General features: G+C 47.1%; 1 protein-coding gene across 9 annotated transcripts in view; it reads right to left on the bottom strand.

Annotated features, from left to right (window-relative positions):
- The window catches only part of COL15A1 (collagen type XV alpha 1 chain), a 102,488-nt gene that overhangs the window by 10,976 nt on the left and 65,241 nt on the right, over positions 1-26,271 (bottom strand). For all 9 annotated transcript variants that reach the window (XR_014060097.1, XR_014060096.1, XM_081512036.1 and 6 more), the window contains 19 exons: positions 23,732-23,767; positions 23,173-23,313; positions 22,927-22,992; positions 22,081-22,116; positions 21,892-21,975; positions 20,420-20,485; positions 18,097-18,132; positions 16,165-16,227; positions 13,701-13,769; positions 13,556-13,591; positions 9,257-9,310; positions 9,103-9,162; positions 7,578-7,646; positions 7,420-7,461; positions 5,050-5,095; positions 3,188-3,268; positions 2,755-2,804; positions 2,541-2,651; positions 1,515-1,659 (listed from right to left, as the gene is read on the bottom strand). Coding sequence is in view for 7 of the 9 variants with exons in the window: in XM_081512036.1 (XP_081368162.1) it covers positions 1,515-1,659; positions 2,541-2,651; positions 2,755-2,804; positions 3,188-3,268; positions 5,050-5,095; positions 7,420-7,461; positions 7,578-7,646; positions 9,103-9,162; positions 9,257-9,310; positions 13,556-13,591; positions 13,701-13,769; positions 16,165-16,227; positions 18,097-18,132; positions 20,420-20,485; positions 21,892-21,975; positions 22,081-22,116; positions 22,927-22,992; positions 23,173-23,313; positions 23,732-23,767 (1,291 nt within the window). In the remaining 2 variants the exon portion in view is untranslated. The remainder of the gene's footprint in view (positions 1-1,514; positions 1,660-2,540; positions 2,652-2,754; positions 2,805-3,187; positions 3,269-5,049; positions 5,096-7,419; positions 7,462-7,577; positions 7,647-9,102; positions 9,163-9,256; positions 9,311-13,555; positions 13,592-13,700; positions 13,770-16,164; positions 16,228-18,096; positions 18,133-20,419; positions 20,486-21,891; positions 21,976-22,080; positions 22,117-22,926; positions 22,993-23,172; positions 23,314-23,731; positions 23,768-26,271) is intronic.

Genomic DNA, 26,271 nt, shown 5'->3' with positions numbered 1-26,271 from the left:
CCTGGTTCTGGCTGTATCTGAAGTCTCACTGCATGCCTGCCCCTCCCACAAACTGATTGTTCACCCCTCCTTCACATGCAGTAAGCTTCCCTGTTACTTGAACTAGTTTGAGTTCCATTTCTGTCTCTTGCCCCAGAGTCATCGCCTGTGTAAAGTTCTCCCAGATGCCCCAGACATTGTAGGACTCTTCCCAGGTGTGCTTCCACCACACCTGGCTCATGCCAACCCAAACAACAAAAAATGAAGTATTCATGCTATTACTGCCACTACTGTTATGTTCCACCCTGGGCATAGTGGAAAGAATGTAGGCTTCAGAGTTACTCTGACCTGGGTCCTGATCTAGGTCCTACTCTGGTGCCACTTCTTGGCTATGTGACCTTAGAAAGGTTCCTAAACATCTCTGGGCCTCACTTTCCTCATCTATAAAATGGGGATGCTGATATTTTCCTTGAAAGGCTTTGTAGGAATCCATAAAATAATGTAGGAGAGTGACTAGCAGATGGCCTGGCACTTGGTAAGTATTCAATAAATGGAGATTTTCTTCTATTTCACACATTTTTCATTTGAGGAAGTGAGGTACCAAGGGGTAAAAAAATTTTTCACATAGAGGGTTAGAATCAATGCTGGTCCTCAAGTTCCTTAAGGCCCAGGCATTGACAAAGCAGCCAAGAAGTTTCCACCCACACACGAAAAGATGTCCAACATTATTAGTCTTTAGGGAAATGCAAACCAAAACCATGATGAGATGTCACTTCACAAAGATGAAGATGACTAGAATAAAAAAGATGTAATAATAACAAACGATGATGACAACGAGGAGAAACTGTAACCTTTGTACACTGCTAGTGGGAATGCAAAATGTAGTCACTTTCGAAAACAGTCTGGCAGTTCCTCCAAGGGTTAAATATAGAGTAATCACATATATGACCCAGCAATTCCACTGCTAGGTATAACCCAAGAGAACTGAAGACATATGTTCACACAAAAACCTGTATATAAATGTTCCCTGCAGCACTACACATAGTAGCCAAAAAAGTGGAAACAACTCAAATGTCCATCAGCTGATGAATGAATAAACAAAATGATACATACTACACATGGGGAACTCTGAAAACATTATGGTAAGCAAAAGAAGCCAATGGTCACATACAGTGTGATTCCACTGATTCGAAATGTCCAGAATAGGCAAATCCATAGAGACAGAAAGTAGATTAGTGGTTTCCAAGATCAGGGAAAGATCAAGGTTTGAAAAGAGGAGTGACTACTAATTGGTACAGGATTTTTATTTGAGGTGATGAAAATGTCCTGGGTTAAGGAGAGGTGAAGGCTGCACAACCTTGTAAATATATTAAAAACCATTCAGTTGTCCACTTCAGTGAGTGAATTCTTCGGCATGCAAATGATATCTCAGTTTAAAAAAAAAGAAAAGAAAGAAGGCTCAATCTAGGAAACAGCCTCCATCAGACAGTGTGGCTCCGACATGCCACCCAGAAGTGGTGACTCACAGTACTGACCTGCTCCTAGGATAGCTGGAGGTCCTGGTGGTCCCGGGGGTCCTGGTGGCCCAGGGGAACCAGGTGTCCCAAAGCCAGGTGGCCCAGGTAGGCCAGGAGCACCTGGGGGTCCTTGAGGCCCGACAACAGCTTCCCCTTTCTGGCCCTGTCAGGTGCATGGTAACAGAAGAGAGAAAGCACCATTAGTCACTAGAAGTCTGGGCTTTTTTGTCAGGACCTTGGTAAGAAGTCAGTAAACTCCCATTATTGTTATCTTCGTCTTCAATCCTGGGCACAAGCTAGGTGGTGGAAGACTTAAAGAGTGGTGGCCTAGTCGTTATGTTGAATGACAGCAGAGAAGCCCAGGAAGCCTTGGACTTACAAGGTCCACTGGAGGTCATCTAGTTCAGCCTTGGCATTTCACAGATGGAGAAACAGAGGCCCAGAGAGGGGTAGGGCTTGGCCAAGGTCTCAGAGCAAATTGGCAGCAGAGCTTGGAGGGGAATCCTGGCCTCCTGGCTTGCTTTGTCTTGCTCATGGTGAGTTCCAGGCCCCTGAGGGTCAATGATCTCATTATAATCTCAGTGGAGGCATAAACTGAATTTCTTTCTCGTGACCTGGAGAAGCTGCTCATCCTAAGAAGACCAAACTGATTTAGGGGGTCCTTGTTTGATGAAATTCCAGAAGAATCAAATAGACACTCTAAAAATATCTCCCTCACCTTTGCTTCTGCCTCTATCATCTGATGTGTTTACCGTTAACAACTCTTTGCATTGAGTGAATTTTCCACCACTGGTGTGAATAAGGCAATGTGGTGGGTGACATGGAAGCTACCTGCATGCACATGGCCTTGGCCAGCTCCCTTTCCTCTGTGGCCTCAGCCAGGCTCCCCACTAGTTAGCAAGTATAGGGGAGAGAGGCTGACACCCAAGGCCTGCCTCTAACCTGTGACTGGCCCTTACTTCCCAGCTGCCTAGTCACATTGGGAGGCTTCCAAGAAACTCCAGGATTCACTGAGGAAGGGGACCCGGAGGGGTCACTACTCACCACCAGACCTGGACTTCCCGGCAGGCCCGGCGGCCCTGACACAGAGAAGCCAGAGAAGCCACTGTTAGAGTCTCCTTTTTCTCCTTTGATTCCCTTGTCTCCATTCTCCCCCTGGAAGATCATTCAGAGAACATTCAGAAAGAGTCAGATGAGCCAGTCTCTGACATAAGCCTGAGAACTTGGAAACACAGGCCAAAGTTTCAGAAAAGCTCACCTTCAAGCTGTTCAGAAAGTGCCTCAGGTAAGCTGGATCCACAGGAGGGCCTGAAAAAGAAATGCTTTCTAAAATTCGCAGTCAGTCTCAGGAATTCAAACACCAAAGTGTCTAGCAACATGATGAGTTCCTAGCCGAAATGACCTCATATTGGTTTAGCTGGTAGAGGGAACACAGCTTGGAAATGAGCAGTCCTAGGCTCTTCCCTGGTCCTCTCTGGGGCTCGTTCTGCATATGAAGCTGGAATGATGAGAACTTCTGGTTTCTCCTGACAATGTTCCATCCTGAACACGCATCACCCACGACTGGGTCTCTCTGGAATTTCATGGAGCTTGCAGGCAGGGTGGTAATGTAATTAGCCTCACTTACTGGCTCTGTTAGCTTTCTCGAGAACAAAAATAAAGGGCAATAGCCAGAACAAGACTTGGGATACCTGGTGGTCCCTGGGGCCCCTGGTCGCCTTTTTCTCCTTTTGAGCCGGGAAGGCCCCAGGATCCTTTTTCTCCTTTAACACCTGCCACCAAATACACACATATTAAAAAAAAAAGATAGTGGAAAAACACCTTCATTCTATATAAGACATTTTTGAGACAGGTTTTGAAATGGAGCCTCTTAAGTCCAATCAACAAACAAAAGCTTATTGAGGGTATAACATCCTTTGCTGTAGGATGGAGAGGCGGAGGTAGATGCAGTAGACACAATTCCTGACCTTGGGAAGCTCTCAGGGAGACAGACACAGTCAAGGTAGCACCAGGCAGGATGGAATAAGTACCATCATCAAGGTGCCAGCAGTGCATCATGGGAGCACAGCAGAGGCTACAATGAGCTCTCTTGGATGGCCTCATGCACGTGGACCAAGACTCAACACCAAGTCAAGCACTCAGTCCCATATCACCTAAGTCTGGGCAGCACAGGAGTGTAAGGGAAAGGGAGGAATGTCCCAGGAGTGCCACAGAAGACAGTTAAGGGTGGTAAGTCTTCCACTCACAGTTGGAAGAATGCCAACAGTGCCATATCCCACTTTCCAGAGGACTTGTGAGAAGCACTGTTTCTGCAGAACCAGGCTTAGAGCCTTCCCTTCTCCCCCAGCTCTTTATCTTGAAGACGGGCTCAGAGGGAGCGTCCTGGGAGTACAGAGTTTGGAAAAGGAGGCAGTGCCCTTTCCCCACCTGGATGAGTGGGTGGACACTAGAGCTTTGAACTCCTGGTTCCTGAGAGAGACTGACCAATGTGTACCCATACACAGGGGATCCAACAAAACAAATCCTGCTCTACCTGCTCCTCCCCAAGGTCAACCTGGCACCAGAGGAAGGAAGAACCTTGAACTGGATCTGAACAAGAAGTCTGAGAACATCCTGGATTTTGTAACTAAATGTGACCAAAAACCCATGATGCTAGATACCATCAGGGAGACCACCACCTGGCAGGCCAGGGGTGACAGAGCTGAGCCAGAGGTCAGTATTAGGGGAAAAAAATGGGCCTTTCCCTGTTTAAACCACAAGTGTCCAGACTTCTCAATCAAAACAGGCACATATGGTATGACAGTGTGTGGGGACAGAGGACCAGAGTCACTGCTCACCTGCAGGCTCCCGTCTCCTGGCCTATCTCCTGTCTGATGAGTGGTAGATAAGCTCCCACCGGCCGCAAACAGGCTGATGTTTACGAATCACTCAAAGCCAGAGTGTTTCACAACGCACTGTGTGTGTACACACCTCAGAGGGAGCTTGTGAAAATGCAGCTTCTGACCCAGCAGGTCTGTGATGAGGCCCAAGGGTCTACATTCCTAACAAGCTCCAGGAGTGCTGATGCTGCTGGTCCAGGAATGCTCTCAGGCAAAGGCCTTCTGAGCTGCCAGGGCCTTCCTGCCTTAGCTCTTGGTATACTGCACTGTAATGACTTTTTAAATGGTTTCGCCCAGCAGAGTCTAATGGCCTGGGTGGAAAGAAGAGCATGGGATCCATCTGTCTCAGCCCAGTGAATGGGACAGCACCAGGCAAGGAGAAGCTATCAGTGGATGCATTATGAACAAACTAACACACAAATGGAAAAATGGAGTGCTGGCTACGAGCTAGGAGGCTCAGACAAGATGCATAAAATAGGCAGCTGGGTGACACAAGCAAACATAGGTGCCCTTGGTTCAGCCTTGGTTCAACTACCACCCCTCCCACAATGCAGTCAGACTTTTCAGAGCACCTAGTTTACACCCAGAACTGGGCAAACGGAAACCACCTCTGCAGAGAGAGGAGGGTCAGGAAATGTCCCAGAGAAACATAAGGTGAAGACAGGAGTGTGTACCATGAAAAGTGATGAGTTCTGAATTCCCAGAATACGTGGTACCAACCTAGAGAGAGAGAGAAAGCCAAGGTCATACACTGTAAACCCTGTTCTGGTTTTTGTATGCACAGGGAGCTAATCCCCTGTCCCAGGGGCAAGGGGCAAGGTCATGGAGTTAGGCCTGCCCTGGATACTGGAGCCCCCAAAAGCCCTGAGCTCCCCAGTGCCCCTCAATGCAAAGCATCCCAGGCCTTCAGTTGGCAGGTGTAGGGGTGGGGGGGCACATCATGTAGCTGAGCCAGGGTGAGATCCATGGGCTGAACAACTCTGCAAAGGGAAAGATAAGTCATGGCAATGTTGGTCTGGCCAACCATGAGCATTCTTGGCCTCCTTTCAGATCAGTTAGAACTGGAGAGGTCAAGTGATGGTAAGTGATGTACTCAAGCCATGAACCAGGGCCAGCCATTAGCTTTGCTACCATGTGTAATCAAAGATGAGCACCCGGAACAGGAGTTGATGGTGGTGATAATTAATAAAGAGGAGTTATCATTAGATTGGGGCACTATTCTGGACTTCCCATTAAGTGCCAGGGGTCTGGAGTCCAAGCTGTTCAAGATAATATTCCTTCACATTTCATCCCCAGATTCCTGCATTTCTTTCTTTCTTTTTTTTTTTTTAATAACAGAGCTATCTGCCACCTTGCTTTTATAAGCCCCCCTCCAGCTTTTTCCCAGTTAATATGTGAATCAAAATGATCCCTCTGATCCCAGATCCTCCCATACTTTTGGGTGGAGAGTCACAAGCTGCTCAGGTGTCACCAACAGAAGATGTGGGGAAGGGACAGTAATCTTCCAGGAAAAACATTTCTAAGTTAAGGACAAAGGCAGCAGTGCCAAGCAGGTATCTTACAGCTGTGCTGATAAAGTTCCTCCACTCCAGGGGTGAGCTGTTAATTGTTACGGTATTAGAAAGGGGATGAAAGGAGAAGAAGCCTGTGAAATGCTGGATGTGAGAGGAAGCATTTCTTATTCAACTGTCCATTTTGAGAGCTAGTCAAGAAACATCCACACTCAAGCCTGCATGGTGTCCAGCCAGGCAACATGAAATCAAAAACAAATGCTCTTAGCTTATCTCTGGCTTTTTTAAAGTAACATCATGACACCCAGTGGCCATGGTCACTGCAAAGGATCCTAGCACAGGTCACAGTAATTGCAGTAGCATTTTACAATACTCCTGAGTTTTCCAAGTTCTGTCCCACGGTCAGCCCATTTGAAGCTTGATATCATGTTTGTTGGGAGGGGCCTTGGGCACCAACTCATAGACAGACCTTGCCTCTCTAGGCTATGATTCCTTGTCTGTGGTGGGAGGCAGCCATCCCTCAGGTCACCTTACACAGGTAGGTCCCACCCTCTGCCTTCAAGACCAGAGTTCCCTGGCCCTGGGTTGCAGAATTGATTGTTTCAAAGTTTAGACGTGGACAGATGTCTGGGCAAACACTCAGTCAAACTCTGTCATTTTAAAGCCCTTGACCCAAGTCTCATCACCACCCCTACAGACATCAATTAAGAACCCGCTTCAAAGAACTTTTCTAAATTGTAATTTGCAGGCTCCTGAGAACAGAGGCCACGCCTGTCTAGTTCACCACTGCAATTCTAGGGCCTCACATGTACTTGGCATTCGTAAATCTTTGATAAATATTTGTTGAGTGAACGATTATGTTCAGTGACTAATGCCTATGCATGGGGAGAGGCCCACCCTCCCTGCATTTCCCCACAAAAACTAGACCCTCCTCATATGGGTGAGGCCTCAGGGACAGTGCACTGACCAGTGGGGTGAACAGGCATATGCCTGACCCCTTGGGGTGCCAAGGGGTGCCAGGGGACCTGAGTGATGGCCCAGCTGTGTCCTTCCTGTGACCTTAGACAAGTTGGTGAGCTTGACTGAGTCACAGTTTGTTTTGTCATTACAAAGGAGGAGAGGCGGTCCCTCCTCTCAGCGTTGTGTACTGTGCAGAAACATGACAGTTAAGAAAGGGTAGTTATAGATCTTAGCCTGAAGCTCCCTATGTGAAGATCACTAGTCAGAATTGCCTTTTTAAATTCTCCTCTGTGTTTTAAAGTATCTATTTCCCCCTTTTTTATACCGCTCCAAGCATAAAGCTAACATGTTCACATGAAGATAACAAAAGACGTTGCTTTTTGATGGCAAAGAAACATTGTCCACATGTGTGCCCTTAGAAGCCCTAATATGATTCAGAGCCACCTACTCACATGAAGACATCACAGAGAACACTGACAGAGTGGCTCAAAACAAAAACTAAAAACTTATCTTCTCTGAGTTGCTTTCTATGCCAAAGCCTGCTTTTTAAGGCCATGACTATTTGCTACTTACTGGCATTTTGCAGTGTGGCCGGACTGGAATTGGGAAGACAGCCTGTTAGAAATGAGAATGAGAGGAGGGAATGAGGACACCCGACTCCAGCTTAGGCCAGTAGGGGACCGTTTTCCCGCTTTCCCAGGAGGTCTCTCTCCCTTCCCACCCCAACTTACTCCTTTGATGTTAATCACAGCTCCTGGTGGTCCTGGGGGGCCTGGAGGACCAGGTAGGCCAGGTGGACCCTGAAGGGGGGCAAGAAAGGCCATTCCTGAGTTCGGGTTGTTGTAAGCACAGAGGCAGCTGCAGGGTACTTCCCCAGGGTTTGGAGACGAGGAAAGGAGGGTCTTCTAAAGCTGACTAACTCTTCCCACCGGTAGGCCAGCCTCTTCCCGAAGCATGTCTACCTCTGTGTCCTCACTGCACCTTCACAATAGCAGAGCAAGTATCATTGCTGGTTTACAATTGGAGGTAACGAGGGCCAGAGACAGGAAGTGACCCACCAAAGGCCACGCAGCAACTCACAGAAGAATGGAGACTGGAAGCCAGATTCTGACCCCCAGAGCAGTGCTCAGCAGATCCAGAGCCCACCACCTCTACCAACATATCCCTCCTATGGAGGGAGTGGTGGGGTGGGGCCTTGCTGGGATACGGTGCCTGAAAAGGCCCCTCATAAATGTAATGATAAACACCAACTCCTGTTGGATGGCAGCTAACTCTGCCTGTTAGATGGCAGAGTCCATGGCAGAGCCAGGTCAGCCTGGCCGTGACATCATGCAACGTTTTCTCTGCCGATCCTGGAGCCCAAACTGCACCTGCAGCAGACGTGGGGGATGGGGAGGCTCTGACCGCGGGTGAGAGGTGCCTGACACTGGTGTCTGCTGTACCTGCAGCCCCAAGGGCTTGGTGAGTGAGTCAGTGCCCAGTGATTCAACACCACCTCATTTCTGCAATTCTGGACATACAAAATTGGAGACCAATTCTGGAGCCCAACTGGAGACCTCCTGGAGACCAGGAGGTGCAGACAGAATCAACAACATACTTCAAGCTGCACTTGCATGTAGCAAATGGGGGGCCTCCAGCGGGTGACTAACTTCTACAGGCCCTAGTTTCCTTTTGTGTAAAACAAGGACTCCGCAGAGTGTCTCTCAGGAGAGCTATTAGCAAGACTGAGATCCTGTCCTCCAAAGCACCAATAAACACTGGTTTCCTATCACAGATGTGGGACCCTGCGGATGTTCCAGGGTCTGCCATCTTGTGAGGCTCTGCGTATGCAGTTGATTGAGCTTTTATGTTCTCTCAAGAAGGCTCACCAGCCCCATGCCACCTACACCAGTGACCTGTGAAACCCCCAGGAATGTGTAATCCAGGAAAGACAGAATATAACCCGAGTCAGAAGACCTGCGATTTGAAACCAGACTTCTTGAGGACGCCCAGATCGTGTTCTCCCACCCTCCTCTGGGTCTGGATGAGGAAGCTTATGCTCCACTAACGTGGATTTGGTGCAGGACCTCCTGCGAATGAGCCTGAGGACAGGGCTGGGCTGTGGATCTTTGAAAGTGGCAGCAGAGGAAAAAGAACACTCCTGAGCATTCTGTCTGCTCACTTGGACCTGGCACCTGAACAACCCTCCGCCTGACACTGGCCCTGGGGACCGCGTCCCTGGGTGTTGTGGGGCTGGGCCTCTGGTGTGGCACTCACCGGGATCAAGACCCCTCGATCTCCTTTGGCACCTTTGAGGCCATTCAGTCCTGGGCGACCCTGAAACCCATGAGAGAGGCCTTAGTAAACCCGCAGGCCAGCCTGGCCCACATGTCCTTCTTCCACATGCAGTCTGAGGAACTCGGATACCTACAGGTCGTCCAGGGAGGCCAAATTCTCCTTTGTGTCCTGGTGGTCCTTTGGGTCCCTGAAGGCAAAGTAAATGCCAGATTAGAAAGAGAAAAATACCGTATGATGTCACTTATATGTGGAATCTAAAAAAGCCAAAATAGTAAAAAACAGTGTAAAATGGTGGTTACGGGGCAGAAGGGTAGGAATAGGAGAGGTCTGACTTAAGGTACAAACTTGCAACTAGTACAGCTAGGTCCTGGAGAGCTAACAATGCACAGTACAGGGAATACAACACTATTATAATCCTCAGACTTGCTAAGAGTCTAGATCTTTATTCCAGCCGCAAAAAGAAATGATAATTATGTGACGTGAGAGAGCTGCTATCTCTACAATGGCAATCATATTACAGTATGCTGCTGCTGCTGCTAAGTTGCTTCAGTCGTGTCCGACTCTGTGCGACCCCATAGATGGCAGCCCACCAAGCTCCTTCGTCTCTGGGATTCTCCAGGCAAGAACACTGGAGTGGGTTGCCATTTCCTTCTCCAGTGCATGAAAGTGAAAAGTGAAAGTGAAGTCGCTCAGTCATGTCTGACTCTTCGCGACCCCATGGGCTGCAGCCTACCAGGCTCCTCCGTCCATGGGGTTTCCCAGGCAAGAGTACTGGAGTGGGGTGCCATTGCCTTCTCTGCATATTACAGTATATAAATGTATCAAATTAACACGCACACCTTAAATGTACACAGTGCTGTATGTCACATATATTTCAATTAAAAAAGAAACAAAAGGACAGAAACTAAAAGGCCAGGGAGATGGGAGGTGTCCAGCCTACCTTTGTGGGCAGTGGTGACAATGAACCACTGCTAGGAGGATGGAGGACAAGAACCTATGAGGTATCCACCTGCCTGCCTCCTTGGCCGTTGCTCTCTCTGAGTTCAGCTGGACCCACTTGCTCCATCCCTCCTACAGGCTCTACCACATCGCAGACACGGGACCCAACCCTCTCAGCCAGTCAGGAATAACAAGGAAACAAGAGGTCAGGAGCCTCAGGCCTCAGCTCCCAGGGAGTTGTGTGCTGGGCCAGCTCAGAACATGGACCTTTGCCTTCAGTCTTACGTCCCAGGGCTCTCCATACCTCCTGCTGGAATAATGCAGCCTAGTCCCACTCCTTACGTCAGCCCAGTCCAATAATTTGCTCCAGGATTTGGTTCCTGCCTTGCTCCCATCTGTCCCTAATGACCAGAGTCTTGGCTTGCCATCCCAGTTCACCAGATAAGCCCCTGCCCATGGACCTCATTCCAGTGCTGGCTTTCTGTGTCCCCTTGCTCCCAGAGACACTGCTCCACCTTCCTGCAGGAGCCTTCATGCCTTCCAGTGCCTGGGATGCATACAATGCATGATCCCCTCGTAGAACAAGCTCTATGTCCAGTGGACACCTCTCTTTTTTGAAGCTGGGTCTGTCCTGTCTCCCAGGGGAACGACTGGTTTAACCCAGGGACCTAAAAAGCCACTTCTTTCTGCTCTAATAACATGTTCATCCATGCCCTGAAAAAATGTCAAATAGACTGTGTTGAGACAGACTATGTATGTCAAGTACTCAGTTGTGTATGACTCTTGGCCACCCTATGGACTGTAGCCCGCCCAGTTCCTCTGTCCATGGGATTCTCCAGGCAAGAATACTGGAGTGGGCTGCCATGCCCCCTCCAGAGGATCTTCCTGACCCAAGGATGGAATGCAAGTCTCCTATGTTTCCTGCATTGGCAGGTGGGTTCTTTACCACTAGCACCATTTGGGAAGCCCTAGTAAGTGGTTAACCAGTGGTTAACACAAAACTCTCCCAGTCTGCCATAGCCTGCAGCTAGGACCAAGGATGCCTCTCCAGGGCATACATTCTGACTGATTTAAGGGACCAAACTTCCAGATATTCAAGCTGGATTTAGAAAAGACAGAGAAACCAGAGATCAAATTGTCAATATCTGTTGGATCATCGAAAAAGCAATAGAGTTCCAGAAAAACATCTACTTCTGCTTTAGTGACTATGCCAAAGCTTTTGACTGTGTGGATCACAACAAACTGTGGAAAATTCTTCAAGAGATGGGAATACCAGACTACCTTACCTTCCTCCTGAGAAAGCTATACGCAAGTCAAGAAGCAACAGTTAGAAATGGACATGAACAACAGACTGGTTCCAAATCGGGAAAGGAGTATGTCAAGGCTGTATATTGTCACCCTGTTTATTTAACTTATATGCAGAGTACATCATGTGAAATGCTGGGCTGGATGAAGCACAAGCTGGAATCAAGATTGCTGGGAGAAATATCTATAACCTCAGATATGCAGATGACACCACCCTTATGGCAGAAAGTGAAGAAGAACTAAAGAACCTCTTGATAAAAGTGAAAGAAGAGAGTGAAAAAGTTGGCTTAAACTTCAACATTCAGAAAACTAAGACCACGGCATCCGGTCCCATCACTTCATGGCAAATAGATGGAGAAACAATGGAAACAGTGACAGACTTTATTTTTTGGGCTCCAAAATCACTGCAGATGGTGACTGCAGCCATGAAATCAAAAGATGCTTGCTCCTTGGAAGAAAAGCTATGACTAACCTAGACAGCATATTAAAAAGCAGAGACATTACTTTGCCAACAAAAGTCTATCCAGTCAAAGCCATGGTTTTTCCAGTAGTCATATATGGATGTGAGTTGGACTATAAAGAAAGCTGAGTGCAGAAGAATTGATGTTTTTGAACTGTGGTGTTGGAGAAGACTCTTGAGAGTCCCTTGGACTGCAAGGAGATCCAACCAGTCCATCCTAAAGGAAATCAGTCCTGAATATTCATTGGAAAGACTGATGCTGAAACTCCAATACTTTGGCCACTTGATGTGAAGAACTGACTCACTGGAAAAGACCCTGATGCTGGGAAAGATTGAAGGCAGGAGAAGAATAGGACAACAGAGGATGAGATGGTTGGATGGCATCACTGACTTGATGGACATGAGTTTGAGCAAGCTTTGGGAGTTGTGATGGACAGGGAAGCCTGGTTTGCTACAGTCCATGGGGTCGCAAAGAGTAGGACAGGACTGAGCGACTGAACTGAAGGGACCAAAGGCCTTAGAAAGTCCTTTGAAGGATGCACCTTGGAGGTTACGCACCATTCACCAAGGACACGTGCCTGTTAGAGCAATGTGAGGTCCTTTCTCCCCAGTCCTGAGATCCAGCTTCAAACAAATCCCACATTCAAATCCCAGTGTGCAATTCCCCAGCCCCAAATGTTTCAGAAGAATGAAGGTGTTCACTGGAGGTAGTGAGGTGTGCTGGGAAAAACCAGGACACAGACTCTGACAAGTTTGGTTCAAATCCCCGCTTGTTATTAACAAGCGGTGTGGCAGTGAGCAAGTTACTTAACTTCTTTGACCTCAGTTTCCTGGTCTATAAAATGGGCATTCTGACATTCGCCACTCAGGGTGGTGAAAATTAAATGAGATGACCTGTGTTGAAGCATCACTGTCCAACCCATAGTGGATGTTGCATGAGTTTTCTTTGTTCTTTAAGGAGAAATATATGATGGGAAAGTTTAGGGTTCATCTGGAGAGAACTGGTAGTTTAAAACTGCTAAGAAGCCTGAATAAGTTATAGGTTCCTGCAGCAGTAAACCAAGAAAGGCCCAATCATGTCATTTAGTACTCAGTCAACACCCTCACTTGTAGATGGGAAAACAGAAGCCCAGAGAGGGAAGAGGACTTGTCTGAGGTCATACAGCAAATGAGCAGCAGATCTAAGACCAGAAGCCAAAAGGCCCGGGTTGCCTGGGCAATGGTAATCTGTAGCTGGCAAGACTCATGGTACAACTGTGGGGCTCACCACCATCTGCTTCCTCGCTTCCTTCTGGACATGCAGCTTGACCAAGGTCCCCTACCACCCACCCCACTGCCTCCTCAATCAGTGGAGGGCAGAGGTAGAGTTTATCATCTTCCATGATCTGTCCCCTCCCCAAGCTTGGCCTGTCAGCCGAAAGATGCCAGTGTGAATTTGAATCCACCAGACAGCAAAGTCACAGGACACAAGCATCATGGGTTCCCAAGTTCCTGCTTGGAAGGGAGATACCCAACTGGCAACCACCACAGTGGATTTTGTAAAAGTCAGAACTAAGCCACGACTGTGCTAAACCACTGAGATTTTATTTAATCGCAGTCAGCCTATCCTTGATACATTGATACACACACATATTGCCATATCATTTTTATTTTCACAACTCAATCTAGTTGAGCCAAAGTACGATAAATGCTTCAAATCCCATTTTAGGGATGATATGCTCGGCTTACCATTGGTCCCGGGGCTCCATGCTCTCCAGGTTCACCCTAAAACAGGGAGACAAAGACGTGTCACTCAGATGAACACAGTCAGCAACAGAAACAAAGATGGGATTTGAAGCAGACATGTGCTTTCAGGGTCTGGTGGAATAATTACCTTTTGGCCCCTCAGTCTTTCCAGAGGAACATCCCCTGTCAGGATGGCACCCGGCTCTCCCTTCTCACCCTGTAATTCAGAGAACCTTTCGATGAAGCTGGGCCTTGCCTCGCCACCTTATCCAGAAGCTTGCCGCCATGATTTCTTTGGCCTTCAAACCACCTCTCCAACCCTCCTGCCCCAACATGACCTCTTGCTGAAATATTGCACAGCCTCCTAAGTGGTTAAATATTGTCTATTGCCTCCATGTACTTCAGTTACTGTCTGAAAGCACAGGTTAGGGTCTTGCAAGCCCCTCCAGGGCTCCTGCTGCTGCCTGCTCAGTATCCCCACCTTAATCCTCCAGGAACCAGCCCCAACAAGGTCCACCCCACCTCTGGCTGTGTGTTCCCCGCTAAGAATCTCTGGCTCCTAACATTAATATATTTGGTGGCTTGTGTTCCTAACAGCTCAACTTGAGATCTGTTCTCCCCTAAAATCCTTATTCTTGTCAAAATATCTAAAATTGGGAAAGCCATGAGAGCATGAACAGTGGAGGCCTCTCTCAACACAGGGGTCCTGAGTCTCTATGTGGAATTTTGCCTCCAAGCTCCAGGCTCCTGTACAAACACTCACCTGATCAGGCAAAGTTATCTCAGTTGCTGGGACATACGGGAGATGGGGAGATTGGTGGCAAGGACACAGAATCCTGCCCCCAATCCTGCACTCTGCAGAACTACCTACCATCCCAGGAGGCTTCCAAGAAGATGTATGTCCAGAGAAAAGGCCAGGGAGAGGAGCCACTCAAGGCTCTGGCTCCGAACTTCAATGCTGGCCCCTGAAGAGCTGGGCTGGACCACACGAAAGTCTCCCTTCAACAGGGCTGGAAGCAGCCAGGGCAATGGCGCCAAAGCAATCCGAGCAGCCTCTCCTCTCTGTCCCCCATGCCCAAATCTGATATTTGGATCTTACCACTCAACTGGTGAGGAAAAGCAGTCCTGAACACGCCAGCAGCAAGAAGAAGCAAGCACAAAAGCATTAGAGGTAAAGCAAGAGAAAGTGCATTTGCCGCAGGGGTCAGAGCAGAGCTGTCTGGGTGCTCTTCCCAGTTTTCAAGGTGGCAGGGGATTGGAGCAGGGACGGCAAGTAGGTCCTTCTAGATCCACCTGACCTTACCACATGGAAAACTGTGTTTAAGGCAAGAGCTGATCTGATTTGACCAGGCCTCCTCACAAGCCAGAGCTGCCCTGGCCCCACACCCTCTCTGCAGGCCCGAGGCAGCAAAAGGCACCCCAAGATAAGGTCTCATGTAGTGTTAAACTCAGACCCAGCACACTGAACCCTCCGCCCCCTGGACCGTGGTCCAACAGATACTAGAGACTCTCTCCACTTCCTTGGGGCTAGTGTGAAATGGTTCGGGAAGGAAGGAAAGAGAGTAGCTAATGGTCCTTTCTCTTAGAGACACACCCACCTTCCCTGACACCCCAAGGCAGGCTCAGGGTTGCTCCTGCTGGCTTTGTACAGACCTCCATTACAGCAATAACTGGTCTCTCTGTGGCTCTCTGCATGTCTGTTCCTCACATCTTATCTCACTGTTCCTAGCGCCTAGCACAGGAACCTGGCTGGTATATTAAAGGGAATGGATGTAAGCAGGATGGGTATATAAATGGGTGGATGAACAGATGAATCCAATGCAGAGTCACTGCAGTCTGTTTATGAAAATGTCACTCTCCCCTTACCTATAAAAACCAACTGGGAAATCAATTCTAAGAAGCAAATGTGGAAGGGAACAAAGGTCATTTCAATGTCCTAGGAATCTCAGGAAATGCTCTGCATGCTAAATATTTATTCCAAAACTTCTGGAGCAAGACTGCTAACCAACTGCAGAATGCCCCAGCTTATAATAATCATAATAATTTAATAGCATAATAAGAATTTCCAAATGTTAGCATTCATTGCATTCATTACTCATACATCCTTTCATCCAGCAAATATTTTGAGTGCCATTCATGTATCAGGCACAGTGCTAAGTACTGGAGCCACAGAAAGGGAAGTGGATGTGCCTGCCCTCTGGGAGTGCACATTCTAATGTGAGAGCCCAGCGGAGGCAATTAGATCGAGCACAGAACTTGCGGGAAGAGCATTCAGGGGAGTGTTGGCTGAGTTCTCTTTCCAACGAGAACCTATTTCTCCATGCACCGCACCTGCACCCTGGAGGAATCTTGAGATCATGAAAGTGAAGAGCTGGGGAGTGACTGCTACAAGACACAGTGTTTCTTCCAACATGAAAATGTTCTATAATTAGGTAGTGGTAGTGGCTGCATGACCTTGCAACTATACTAAAAATCACCGAATTTCACAATTGAAAGGGGTGCATTTTATGGTACGTGAATTATATCTCAAACTTTAAAAAAGTTAACAGCTACTTTCAACCCATTTGAAATATTTAGCAAATTCTCCCACCCACATACCTGGCCCTTCTTACCTGTTCTCCTTTTAGTCCTGGAAATCCAGGTACGCCAGTGTCACCTTTTGGACCTCTCGGGCCCTAGAAAGAATTATTGGAGAGTATTTGGTTGTTTGTTAAAATTAAAATGTTTTAACTAAACAAAGGTTTCTTTCTTTTTCCCCCCAAAGTAAAAGAACACAGAGTGCCAGTGGAAGTCACAGTCACGATGTTTTCCTAATTTTAAGTGGTCTGGAAATTGTGGGCTGGGGGAAGGAAGACAGCATTGAGTGTTAGGAGCCCTAGAGGCCCCATTTCTCTTTGAACTATCGTTTCCTCCAATGGGCATCACTGAAGTGGCCTTGCCTGTTGCTTCTGGTCGCCCATGGGTCGTTGAGGCCATCCTGCAGCCCATTTCCCCCATCATCCATCCTCCATGATTCCCACCCCTTCTCTGGCTCCCCACTACCTAAGGAATGGGATCCAGACACCCTAGTCTGACACCCAAAGTGATCCTAGCTGGCCTCGGCACCTCATCCTCCACTCCTGTCACTCCACCAGGGGTGAGCCTGTCCCCTTAGCCTCTCTGCACCCACTCCCAACCCCCAACACTGCCTCCACTATTCCCTCTGCAGAACCAAATTCTGCACACCCGGTCAGAGGTGACCTCGTCTCAACTCCAACAGACACTTAACATCTGTGACAATGACTCACACAGCCAGACGTCTGCCCCAAAAAAGGGTTTCAACACTTTTTATGTAATTTAGCTTTTCACAAGTCCCTTTCTTCTGGGTTAATGCAGTGGCCCTCAAATATTTGTTATTATTTTTTAGCAGTGAAACTCTTTTCATTCCCTTTTTTCAAGTAAAGTCTTAAACAAAAGCCCAATATATAAAAAAATACATCAAATGGAGCCTTGTCGGTGCCCTGGATCCTGCTTATTTGGCCCCCTCCTTACTCTTCAAGTGGTCCCAAAGGCTCCTCTGAGGAGCCCAAGGCTCCCTCAGGAACACAGAACCAGTCATTCAGAGGCAAATGTGTCTGGAACATGCTCTGGTTTTGGAGCAGCCAAGCTGGGCCTGGAGCTCAGAGTTCTCGCCTCCTCTTCCTAAGATATCTTCCCTGTGGCTGTCACTCTCTCCTGTTTTTTAATGTCGAGTTCTCCTGTATTTTTAGTGTTAGCATAGCATATGCTCCTTTAAAAAAAATAGAAAGCCTCAGAAAATATAAAATGTAGAAAAAGAAACCACTTACAATTCTACCATCAATGACAAATTTCTATTACATTTTTTGATAAATTTCCCTCATCTATCCTGGAAGGAGCACACATGTCACCAGTGGCATTTAGGCCTTTTCAGAACAGAGAAATGGTGCAGATTTCACTCTGGAGCCTTGGGCTTCAAAGCAGACTCAAACATTTAGACTCAACTGATCACTTCCTACACGGAAATGCACTTTTACCTTCCACGGTAGAAGCCCCATAGCATGGTGCACACAGACTACTAATTATTGGACTTCCAGGCTCTGATTCCCCCCTTGTGGTCCCCCATCACCACCATCCTCTCTCTCTAGGAATTTGATCTACTCTGACTCCAGCTACCTGAAATGACTGATTCATCTACTCGCATTTATAGGAAGCCAACCGTGGGCTCCAGCTCTGGCTCTGGCTGGCTCTAGGCTAGAAAGAGATGAACAAGATCCAACCCTCTGCAAGCTGATTATGGTACAGTTGAGGAAAAAAGGATAGGGGCATAAATAACTGTTATTCAAGGCAGAAAAGAGGTGAAAATAAAGCCATTTTGGACTCAAAGTGGGGAACAATCACTCCAGGTAGGGGCAAGTAGGAAAGGCTATATGAGCAAGAACTACTAGAGCTTAGCTGTGCAGATGGAGAGGAACAGCATTCCAGGTGGGAGGAACAGAATGTACACAGCCACAGGGCACATAGGAAGATGCTACCGTGGTACTCACTGGGAATCCTGGCAGCCCAGGCATGCCCTCGGGGCCCTGTGACACAGAAAGACAAAGAGGCAGCTCAGGAGCAGCACTTCCAGGCCAGCAGGAACCTGACCTCCAGGGGCTCACTTCCTCTAGCACCTCCCAAAGGCCCAAGCATGTCCCCACCCAGTGGGACTCATGATCCATTCCACAGGGGGAAGAACCATGCAGTCACACAGGTAGTTAGCACGGAGCCAGGAAATGTCCAGAAGCCTGGAGCCTCTGCACCCCCAGTCAGGACTCTGGGCTCCGTAAGTCCCAGCCTCCCCCACCCCCAACCACTCGTCCTCCTTCCCGACCTCAGAAACCCCTGGGGCAATGAATGCAGTGCTTGACCTCCACAAATACTCTCAGAAGTTCCCAAACTCTGAGGAGTGGACCCCAAGGGTGTGCTGGGGTATTTGGGGTTAGAAGTGGGGGCAGTTGGTGAGACTCAGTTCTCTTCCCTCAGTGAAAGGGAGAATTTTAAATGGCCAGCTGCTTTAAAGGCTCTAGGAAACAGAAAATTTGTGGTTCACTCCACATGGTGCCAGGACACTTTTTCCTCCAAGCCCAGCTACCCACATACCTATTAAAGGCATTCGAGTTTGGCAGAATATACATACAGAGATACAACTGAAGGACAACAACTTTCCCAATGTACAGTCATCCCCGGGTATCTGAGGGGTACGGGTTTCAGGATCCCCTGTGGATACCAAAATCCTCAGATGCTCAAGCCCCTTACATAAAATGGTCAGCATATAACCAATATACATACTCCATATACTTTAAATCATCTCTAGATTACTTATAATACCTAATACAATGTAAAAGCTATGTAAATAGTTGCCAGCATGCAGCAAATTCAAATTTTGCTTTTTAAAACTTTCTGGATTTTTTTTCAGTCTTTTTTTTATCCAAGGTTGGTTGAATATGTAGATGCAGAAGCAGCAGGTATGAAGGACTATATACTAATATATATATATATACATTTATATATACATATATATACATACGAAAAGTGATGAAAGTGAAAGTCGCTCAGTCATGTCTGACTCTTTGCGACCCCATGGACTATACAGTCCATGGAATTCTCCAGGCCAGAATACTAGAGTGGGTAGCCGTTACCTTCTCCAGGGGATCTTCCCAACCCAGGAATCGATACAGTGGAGTGGAAAAGCATAAGGGTGCAACTGGGAGGGAACTATCTGAATAGGAAAATCTTGATCCTCCCTTAGAGATACCCTTGAAGGCCTGGATTTGTCAAAGAGAAGGACAGGGATTGGGACAGAAGGAAGATTCCTGGGGTGGGAAAGAGAGAAGGGGTGTGGGCAGACAAGGCCCAAGGACTCAGAACAGAGATGCCGATTCTTAGATCTTAGGCTGTGTTTTGCTTTAGAATTAAGCCACCTAATGCTCTAAACTTCCAATAATTAGAAGAAAACTTTGTGAAATGACTTTTGCTTGTTTGCTTTAGGGTTTGCTTATTGGGGCGCTTTGGATGATTCTAGCAGAAATCAAGGAAAGGGAGCCCCATTAGATGTAGGGAAGAGACAGTGAAGCGACCCACGAACAGAGGCACACGGCAGGAGACATTGGCTTCTAAAGGAATCTCTCAGACATTTTGTTTCAGGATATATATTGCAAGAGCCTTGGGGAGAGAGCTGAGTTTTGCCCAGGATGTGGATGGCAGGGGTTCAGGCCAACCCCACTGGGGACTGGGAACCCAAAGCTTTCATGGCCAGAGCTCTTTCCTCTCTCCCCAGCTGTCACCAGCAGATGCAGAAGATGCAATGGGAATCTACCACACGGGCTGCAGGAGGAAGCTTCCTTCCTCTGAGGTCCTGGTGTGTCACAAACTGACTCTGTGGGCTTGAAGAAATGAGGTAGCTTCTTCGTGTTCCTGGTCTCTAAACGGGGCCAGGAGGGCTGACGCCAGTCACATTCCCTCCGCATGTGCCAGTGTCCCCACTAGCAGTAGGCTCCTCCCCTTCTGAGAAATGAGACCACGCAAATAAAAGCAGGCTCAAAGCATTGCTCAGACGTCAATTAACTTGTTACTTATGATTCTCTGATTTCCATTACACATATTTCTGATGCAAGGGACTGGAAGCTTCCACTTCATTGGACAAAACTCCCAGCACAATCAAATTAATGTTGCAGCAACTTCTCAGAGACACAAAGCTTTCTTTCCATTCTACTTTGAGACACTTAAGCTCTGTGCTTCAGGAGCCCAAAGATTCCAAACCCACCCAACTTAGTTTCAACTGGGGTATCTGGGTAGGACCCTCATTCCAGGGCAGCTGTGGATACACACCGGAGGCCCGACGAGCTCAGGAATGTCCGAGAAATTCATGAATCCTCGGGTGATGTTGGTCAAAGACTGAAAAGAGAAAAATCAGACGAAGAGACAGAGGGTGGCACATATTCCACCTTGTTCCTGGCAGTGAGGCTTTAACTGAAGTCACCCTGCATGGCAGATGCAGGCAGACACTGACAACACCCGCCCACTGCCAATACACACACTCCACCCACTTCTTAAGGTGGCCCTGAGCCACATTATCACTTTTCTCTTTTGATTAATCTTAAAATTGCACAGTATATGAATGTCTTCTTTCTTGTATAATTTTAAATATTAAAATTTTATAAATTTTTATACTTTAAAATATATACATGGTGAAGGAGATGGTGAAGGACAGGGAAGCCTGGCATGCTGCAATCCATAGGGTCTCAAAGAGCTGGACATGAATGAGTGACTGAAACAATATTATATTTATATGTTATTAATATATAATTATAAATTAATAATAATATTAATACCCACAGAAAATGGTGTTGTTGGGGGATGTGTGTGTGTTTTATGTGTATCTGTCCAAGTGCTTATTTTATATAAATGGTACCAGGCTATATGTATTATTCTTCAACTTGCTTTTTTTACTCAATCATATGACATGGAGGTCTTTCCATGTGAAAATTTTCAGTATGAACATATTAACAGGCTGTCAAAGAGCTGTCTAAAGGGACTGTACAATTTACACTTCCAGCAAAGAGATTTTTCTATTTCACCACATCCTTATCTACATTTGATATTTTTGAATTATACTTAAAAATCTCTAGTCATTTTTTTTTCAGTTATTTGGGACTTTTTGTCTTTCTGTCATCTTACCAGTACCATGTAATTTCTCTCATAAGGGCCACGATTTTTCACAAATGTGATGTTCTAATGTCCAGTGGGCTGCGATTGGGTCCCAGCCCACATCCGTCTTCTCTACAAATTTCCATCACTCTCCACACACCCCCATGCCCATCAACTCCCTGGGCCTTTTCTATTCTGTGCTTCGGCTCTGAGAGTCCCGACCCCCTGAGTTCTGGAAGTCCAGTCCTCCACGCCTACCTGGTAAATCCTGCTTAGCTTTCAAGTCCCTCCTCAAAGATACTTCTTCCAGAAAATCCGTCTTGATTTCTCATATCCTAAACCATCTTTCCTCCCTGGTTCCCCCGCTTATGTTCCTTGCCTGTTGGTTACAACTCTGTTATACCTATTTTCCTGACTGCAAATGCTGCCAACCAGAAGAGAGGGTTGGGACACACTATGTGAGACAATAGAGCTATCATAATAGGCATAGACAGATGGCCCATGCTGGCAGGTGGAAACTCCAACACCAGATGCCAGCTACAAGCCCCCTGCATAACTAGCAGCCCTGAAGGCGCTGAAGTTATGGACAACCCTCCCTCCTCTTTAGCAAAATCACAAAACACATAGCCATGCTCTGACCTGGTGATACTCACACTAGACAGGACCTCGATGCGCCCTGGTGGCCCCCTGGGCCCAGGGGGTCCCACAATGCTGGCTCCGTCCATCCCTCTGTCACCCTGGATATAGCAGTGAGAGTGGGAAAAAATTCACTGTATATGGATAATGCTCCTAGAACCGGGATGAAAACTTCTCTCACCCCTACTACAGATTTATGACCTCACCTTAGGTCCCTGGTCTCCTTTTTCTCCTTTGGGACCCTGGCAAAACAAACAAATATTCTTTGAATTTTATTCTATTTACTTTGCCCACTTTCCATCTATCCTTCCATATTGCCATCTCTCCCTAAGCTCTCACAAGGATTTTATCCCTGATAATGGTAGCAAAAGATGAAGGGCAAATTCCCCTTACAGAGTCAGAAGGAAGGAACATCTCAGACAGCAAGAGGAACAGAGGTCCTCTCCCAGCACTGGCTGAGTGTCCTTTGATCCTGAACCTCAGAGCCCTCTGCATCTGGGGGGTGGGGGAGGTCTTCCTATTCAATCATGGAGGGGGCAGTGATGCTCTCCTCCGTGAGGCTCAGCTCCTCCTGTACTAGTGTGCTCAGCTCTGGGTACCGCTTGACAAACATAATGAGATCCTGGGGACTGGTCTTTTTGAGAGAAGTATTGTAGCAGAAGATGGACCACACCTCCCTGGGGGAAGATGTAGCGGGCAGCGGTACCTGTTAGGAGCATGGGATTCTGAAATGGGGCAAAGTGTGAGTCTTGAAAGGGCAGCAGAAAGGAGGCAATGAAGCAGAGATGCTTGATGGTTAGGGACTGGGGAGAGAGAGAGAAAGATAATTTTCAAGTTTTTGCATATTATATCTTGTGCAATACCTCTATGCTCTTCCTCAAAGAAACAAGCTGTAAAGAGCACTTGGTCTCCCCACCGCACAACTGGAAGTTGGAGGCTCAGAGAGTGTGAATTATTGAAAGTAACAGAGCAGGACGGCACCCCACAGCTTCCCCACTCCAGCATGATAGCAATGACAATCCTCAAAGTGAAGGTTTCAAAAGTCAACCTACACTTGAAGCCGTTGGCCCAGAGATGGACTCATGTAAGTGCCTGATGCTTCCTGAGCCCTCGGTGTCCTAGGGTGGGAAGAAGAAGGAGAATTTCAAATCTGACTCCCAGACACCTCCTCGTGCCAGGTGTGGTGCTGGGAGCTGGGGTTCTGTGGAGAACCAGCAGCACCGTGGCGTCCAGTTAGCTGGCCTTTCTGGTCATCCTAATGTATGTTGCTCTTCAACCACAGAGATGAAGGAAAATACCTCAAATCCAAGTCCTGTTGTACATCCAGGGCCTGGGGGCCCAGGGGGTCCAGGAGGCCCTGGGGGTCCCATGACCCCAGGAGCGCCAACTTGTCCATTTTTCCCTGGGGGTCCTGGTAAGCCTCTGTTGCCGGGATCACCCTGTGAGGAAGGGGACAGGCTGACTATCTAGTCTTGGTTTCATTCATGGAAGGAACAACATTCACACCTGAGTCAGAAAATTGTTCTTTGAACTTCATTAGATGGATGGATTCTCTCTGATTGGTGCTGCTTAATGGTACAGAAACAGCTGTCTTGCCAGTTGACATTTTACTTGGAGATAAGCTGATGGCGCTCATTGAATGCATTTGGGTGGAGGGAGTGACAAAGGAGAAAACCTGGCAGGTTATTCACTCTCCTCCAGCTCCAGCTGTTCTGCCTTCCACAAGCAGTTCCATCCAGATGTTGCTCTCTGATCCATGATATTTACATGTTTAGTAATTCAGCCCAACAGTTCAATTATACTAAACCCAAAGAGACAGGAAGAAGGAGGAGAAAATGTTTCTTTTTCATTTTTTACCTTTTCACCAACTGAGCCATTGGGTCCTCTAGCTCCCTGAAAAAAAAATGATGACCGATTAATATATCTTCCATTAGGTATATTTAGAAGAAAATGCAGGATTACAGACACTTAAGTAACAGGACATTAAAATGGGACTCTTCCTGTGCAGTTTTGACTGATGTCTCAAACCTGAGCCCATTGCAGTAATTGTGGGTTTGCTAGGCAGATCATGCTGAAAGTTTGTGAAACCCATTTTTGAACCATTTAGTTCATTACCTATCTCAAGAGTGAAAAGCAGAAGTTGAAGATGAACCAGGGAAAGATTGTAAAGGAAGGATTTCCCTGGACAGCTGTCATTGTACTGAGTGGGCCCTCTCCCCACCCTCCCAAGATGGAAATAAAGGGGTGCCTCTCCTCCTCAAAGCCAAGAAAAAGGGGCTTCAAGAATTTGATATGTATTCCCAGTGCTTTGGAGATATGTATATAATGGCTGACTCTCTTCTGGAAATATCTAAAGACCAAAAGCTGGCTGGAATAGCCCCAGACTTGAGGGTGAGGGTCTCTAAAACAGCTTATGTGTCCACCACCAATGGGGGCCACAGTAGAGGTTTTCTGGGGGGTTAGATGTGGATCCCAAGGTAAAGAGCCAGCTGTGAGCTCAAAGCAGAGGGGAGGACCAATGGGAGCTGATGGTCAGGAGTGGTCAGCCACAGCATACACTGCTCTACATTAGAGAACTGCAGTCGGGGGCCCCCAGCTGGAGGACCTCCAAGGAGACCACCCAAGCACCCTCAAGAGAAGAAGCCAGAAACTGCATGGCCACACAGAAGGCTCTCGACACCATGACAAAGCCACAGTCTAAGGCTGCGCCTTCCCCTAAACCTCTCCTCCTCTTCCTATATCAAATCCACAGAACTGACAGAGTGGATAGTTTCAAAACAGTCATGCTCAAAAATAAGATGGTGAGTGACACTGAACCTGAAACAGTGAGGAATGCCAACGAGAAAACACGGGAAGCTGAAGCCAGAGGCTTCAGCCGTGGAGACAAACCACAGGGAAAAAAATATCAGGTAAGGGAGGAGTGGAAGCCAAGAGCAGACTACGGCTCTGATAGAGAGAAGCTGACATTCTGGAGCTGGATAGCCATGGAGCCCTGCCCCTCTCCCCTCACCTTCCATTTTCTCTACAAGAACAATAAGAGTTATTTATTGAAGCAAAGGGATATGGCAGAGCCCCAGATGGCTAGCAGACTCTGGGAGATCCAAGGGTACCCCAAACACCTAAGATCAGCTGTTGAGGCACATCCTAATCCTCCTGTTCTAAAACCTGCAGAAGTAGCTACCACCCAACTCACCAGTACTTTGTATAAACAGAGGCAGAAAACAGATTAAAGAGGGATTCCAATTTCTAAAGCATAAACACACAAGCAAGAAACCCCACACATCTGAGCAAAAGCAACACTCTGAAAGAGAACAGCATCAACCATGGAATGTCTCCTGAGGAAACAGAGCTAAGAACACGAACCAATCAGGACTCTAAGTAAATACTATATACTCTCAGGGAGAAAAGGGAGGATATTATTACAGCCAAGAAACAAGGCAAACTATTATGAAATAAGAACAGTGGTTATAGAAAAAAATCAATTAGAGATCTTAGAGACAAAGATATGTAACTGCTGAGAGGAAATACTCTATAGAAAGGTTGAATAACAGAACAGACATACTTAAAGAGAGAACTGCAGAGTGAACCCAGCTACTCTATGGGATGGTGGGAGGAGAGGAGTGCTTGCAGAAGGAAGCAGAGGTAAATGGGGTCCTGTTGCTTCCCTGCCTGCCGACCCAACCTGGAAAGAACTAAGTGTGATCTTACATCCAGAGCAGAAACAGGAAGAATTGGGTTCCAGTTCTGCTGCCCAACCTGCATGCTACAGTTTCTGGGTCTGTTTTTCTTGGGTGTGGCCAGCCACCATCGTCTGCTATCCAGTGCAATTTGTCCTTGAAGGAAGTACCATCCTTATGTATTTTTCCAGTAATAAGTCCAATCTCGGTCAGAGATATTGTGAAATAGAAGTTAACTTAGCCCAGTCTCTTGATTTTTGGACTCTATTCTCTGAAAACATTATTACTGTTGACTCCATTTAAGAAAAGGATGCTCATACAGTGAAAAACTGTACTTTTTCAATTGTCTTTCTGACTTCTCAAATCAAGAGTACATCTTGTAGCAGTTTCAAAGGAAGTTCCAGAAGGTATGTTAGACCTTGATTTATCTGTCTCAGAAACAGATGATTTTATCCAGCTTGTAGGTATGAAGAGATAGTATCCAGACCCATTTCATTGGCTCACAGATTTGGTGACCACCATTTTGCAATATGAGTAGATCAGTTTGGGGATGGAAGAGCTTATGTTATTGTAACGTACATGAATAGGCAGAGTCAAAGTGGTAGCTCCAACTTAAAGGATCAGCAAAGACCCCATAACTAAATGGTGAAGGCAGACCTATACTTCACTCCTCAGTGAGAGAACTGTGTGGTGAGGCTATGCGCTGTCTTGGAATTCCAA

This window comes from Giraffa tippelskirchi, chromosome 1 (genome assembly GCF_054371585.1).
Source record: "Giraffa tippelskirchi isolate mGirTip1 chromosome 1, T2T-mGirTip1v1.2.pri, whole genome shotgun sequence".
In the NCBI taxonomy this organism is placed as follows: domain Eukaryota; kingdom Metazoa; phylum Chordata; class Mammalia; order Artiodactyla; family Giraffidae; genus Giraffa; species Giraffa tippelskirchi.
The sequence above is the reverse complement of the archived record's forward strand: the minus strand, read 5'-3'. Positions and strand labels throughout refer to the sequence as shown.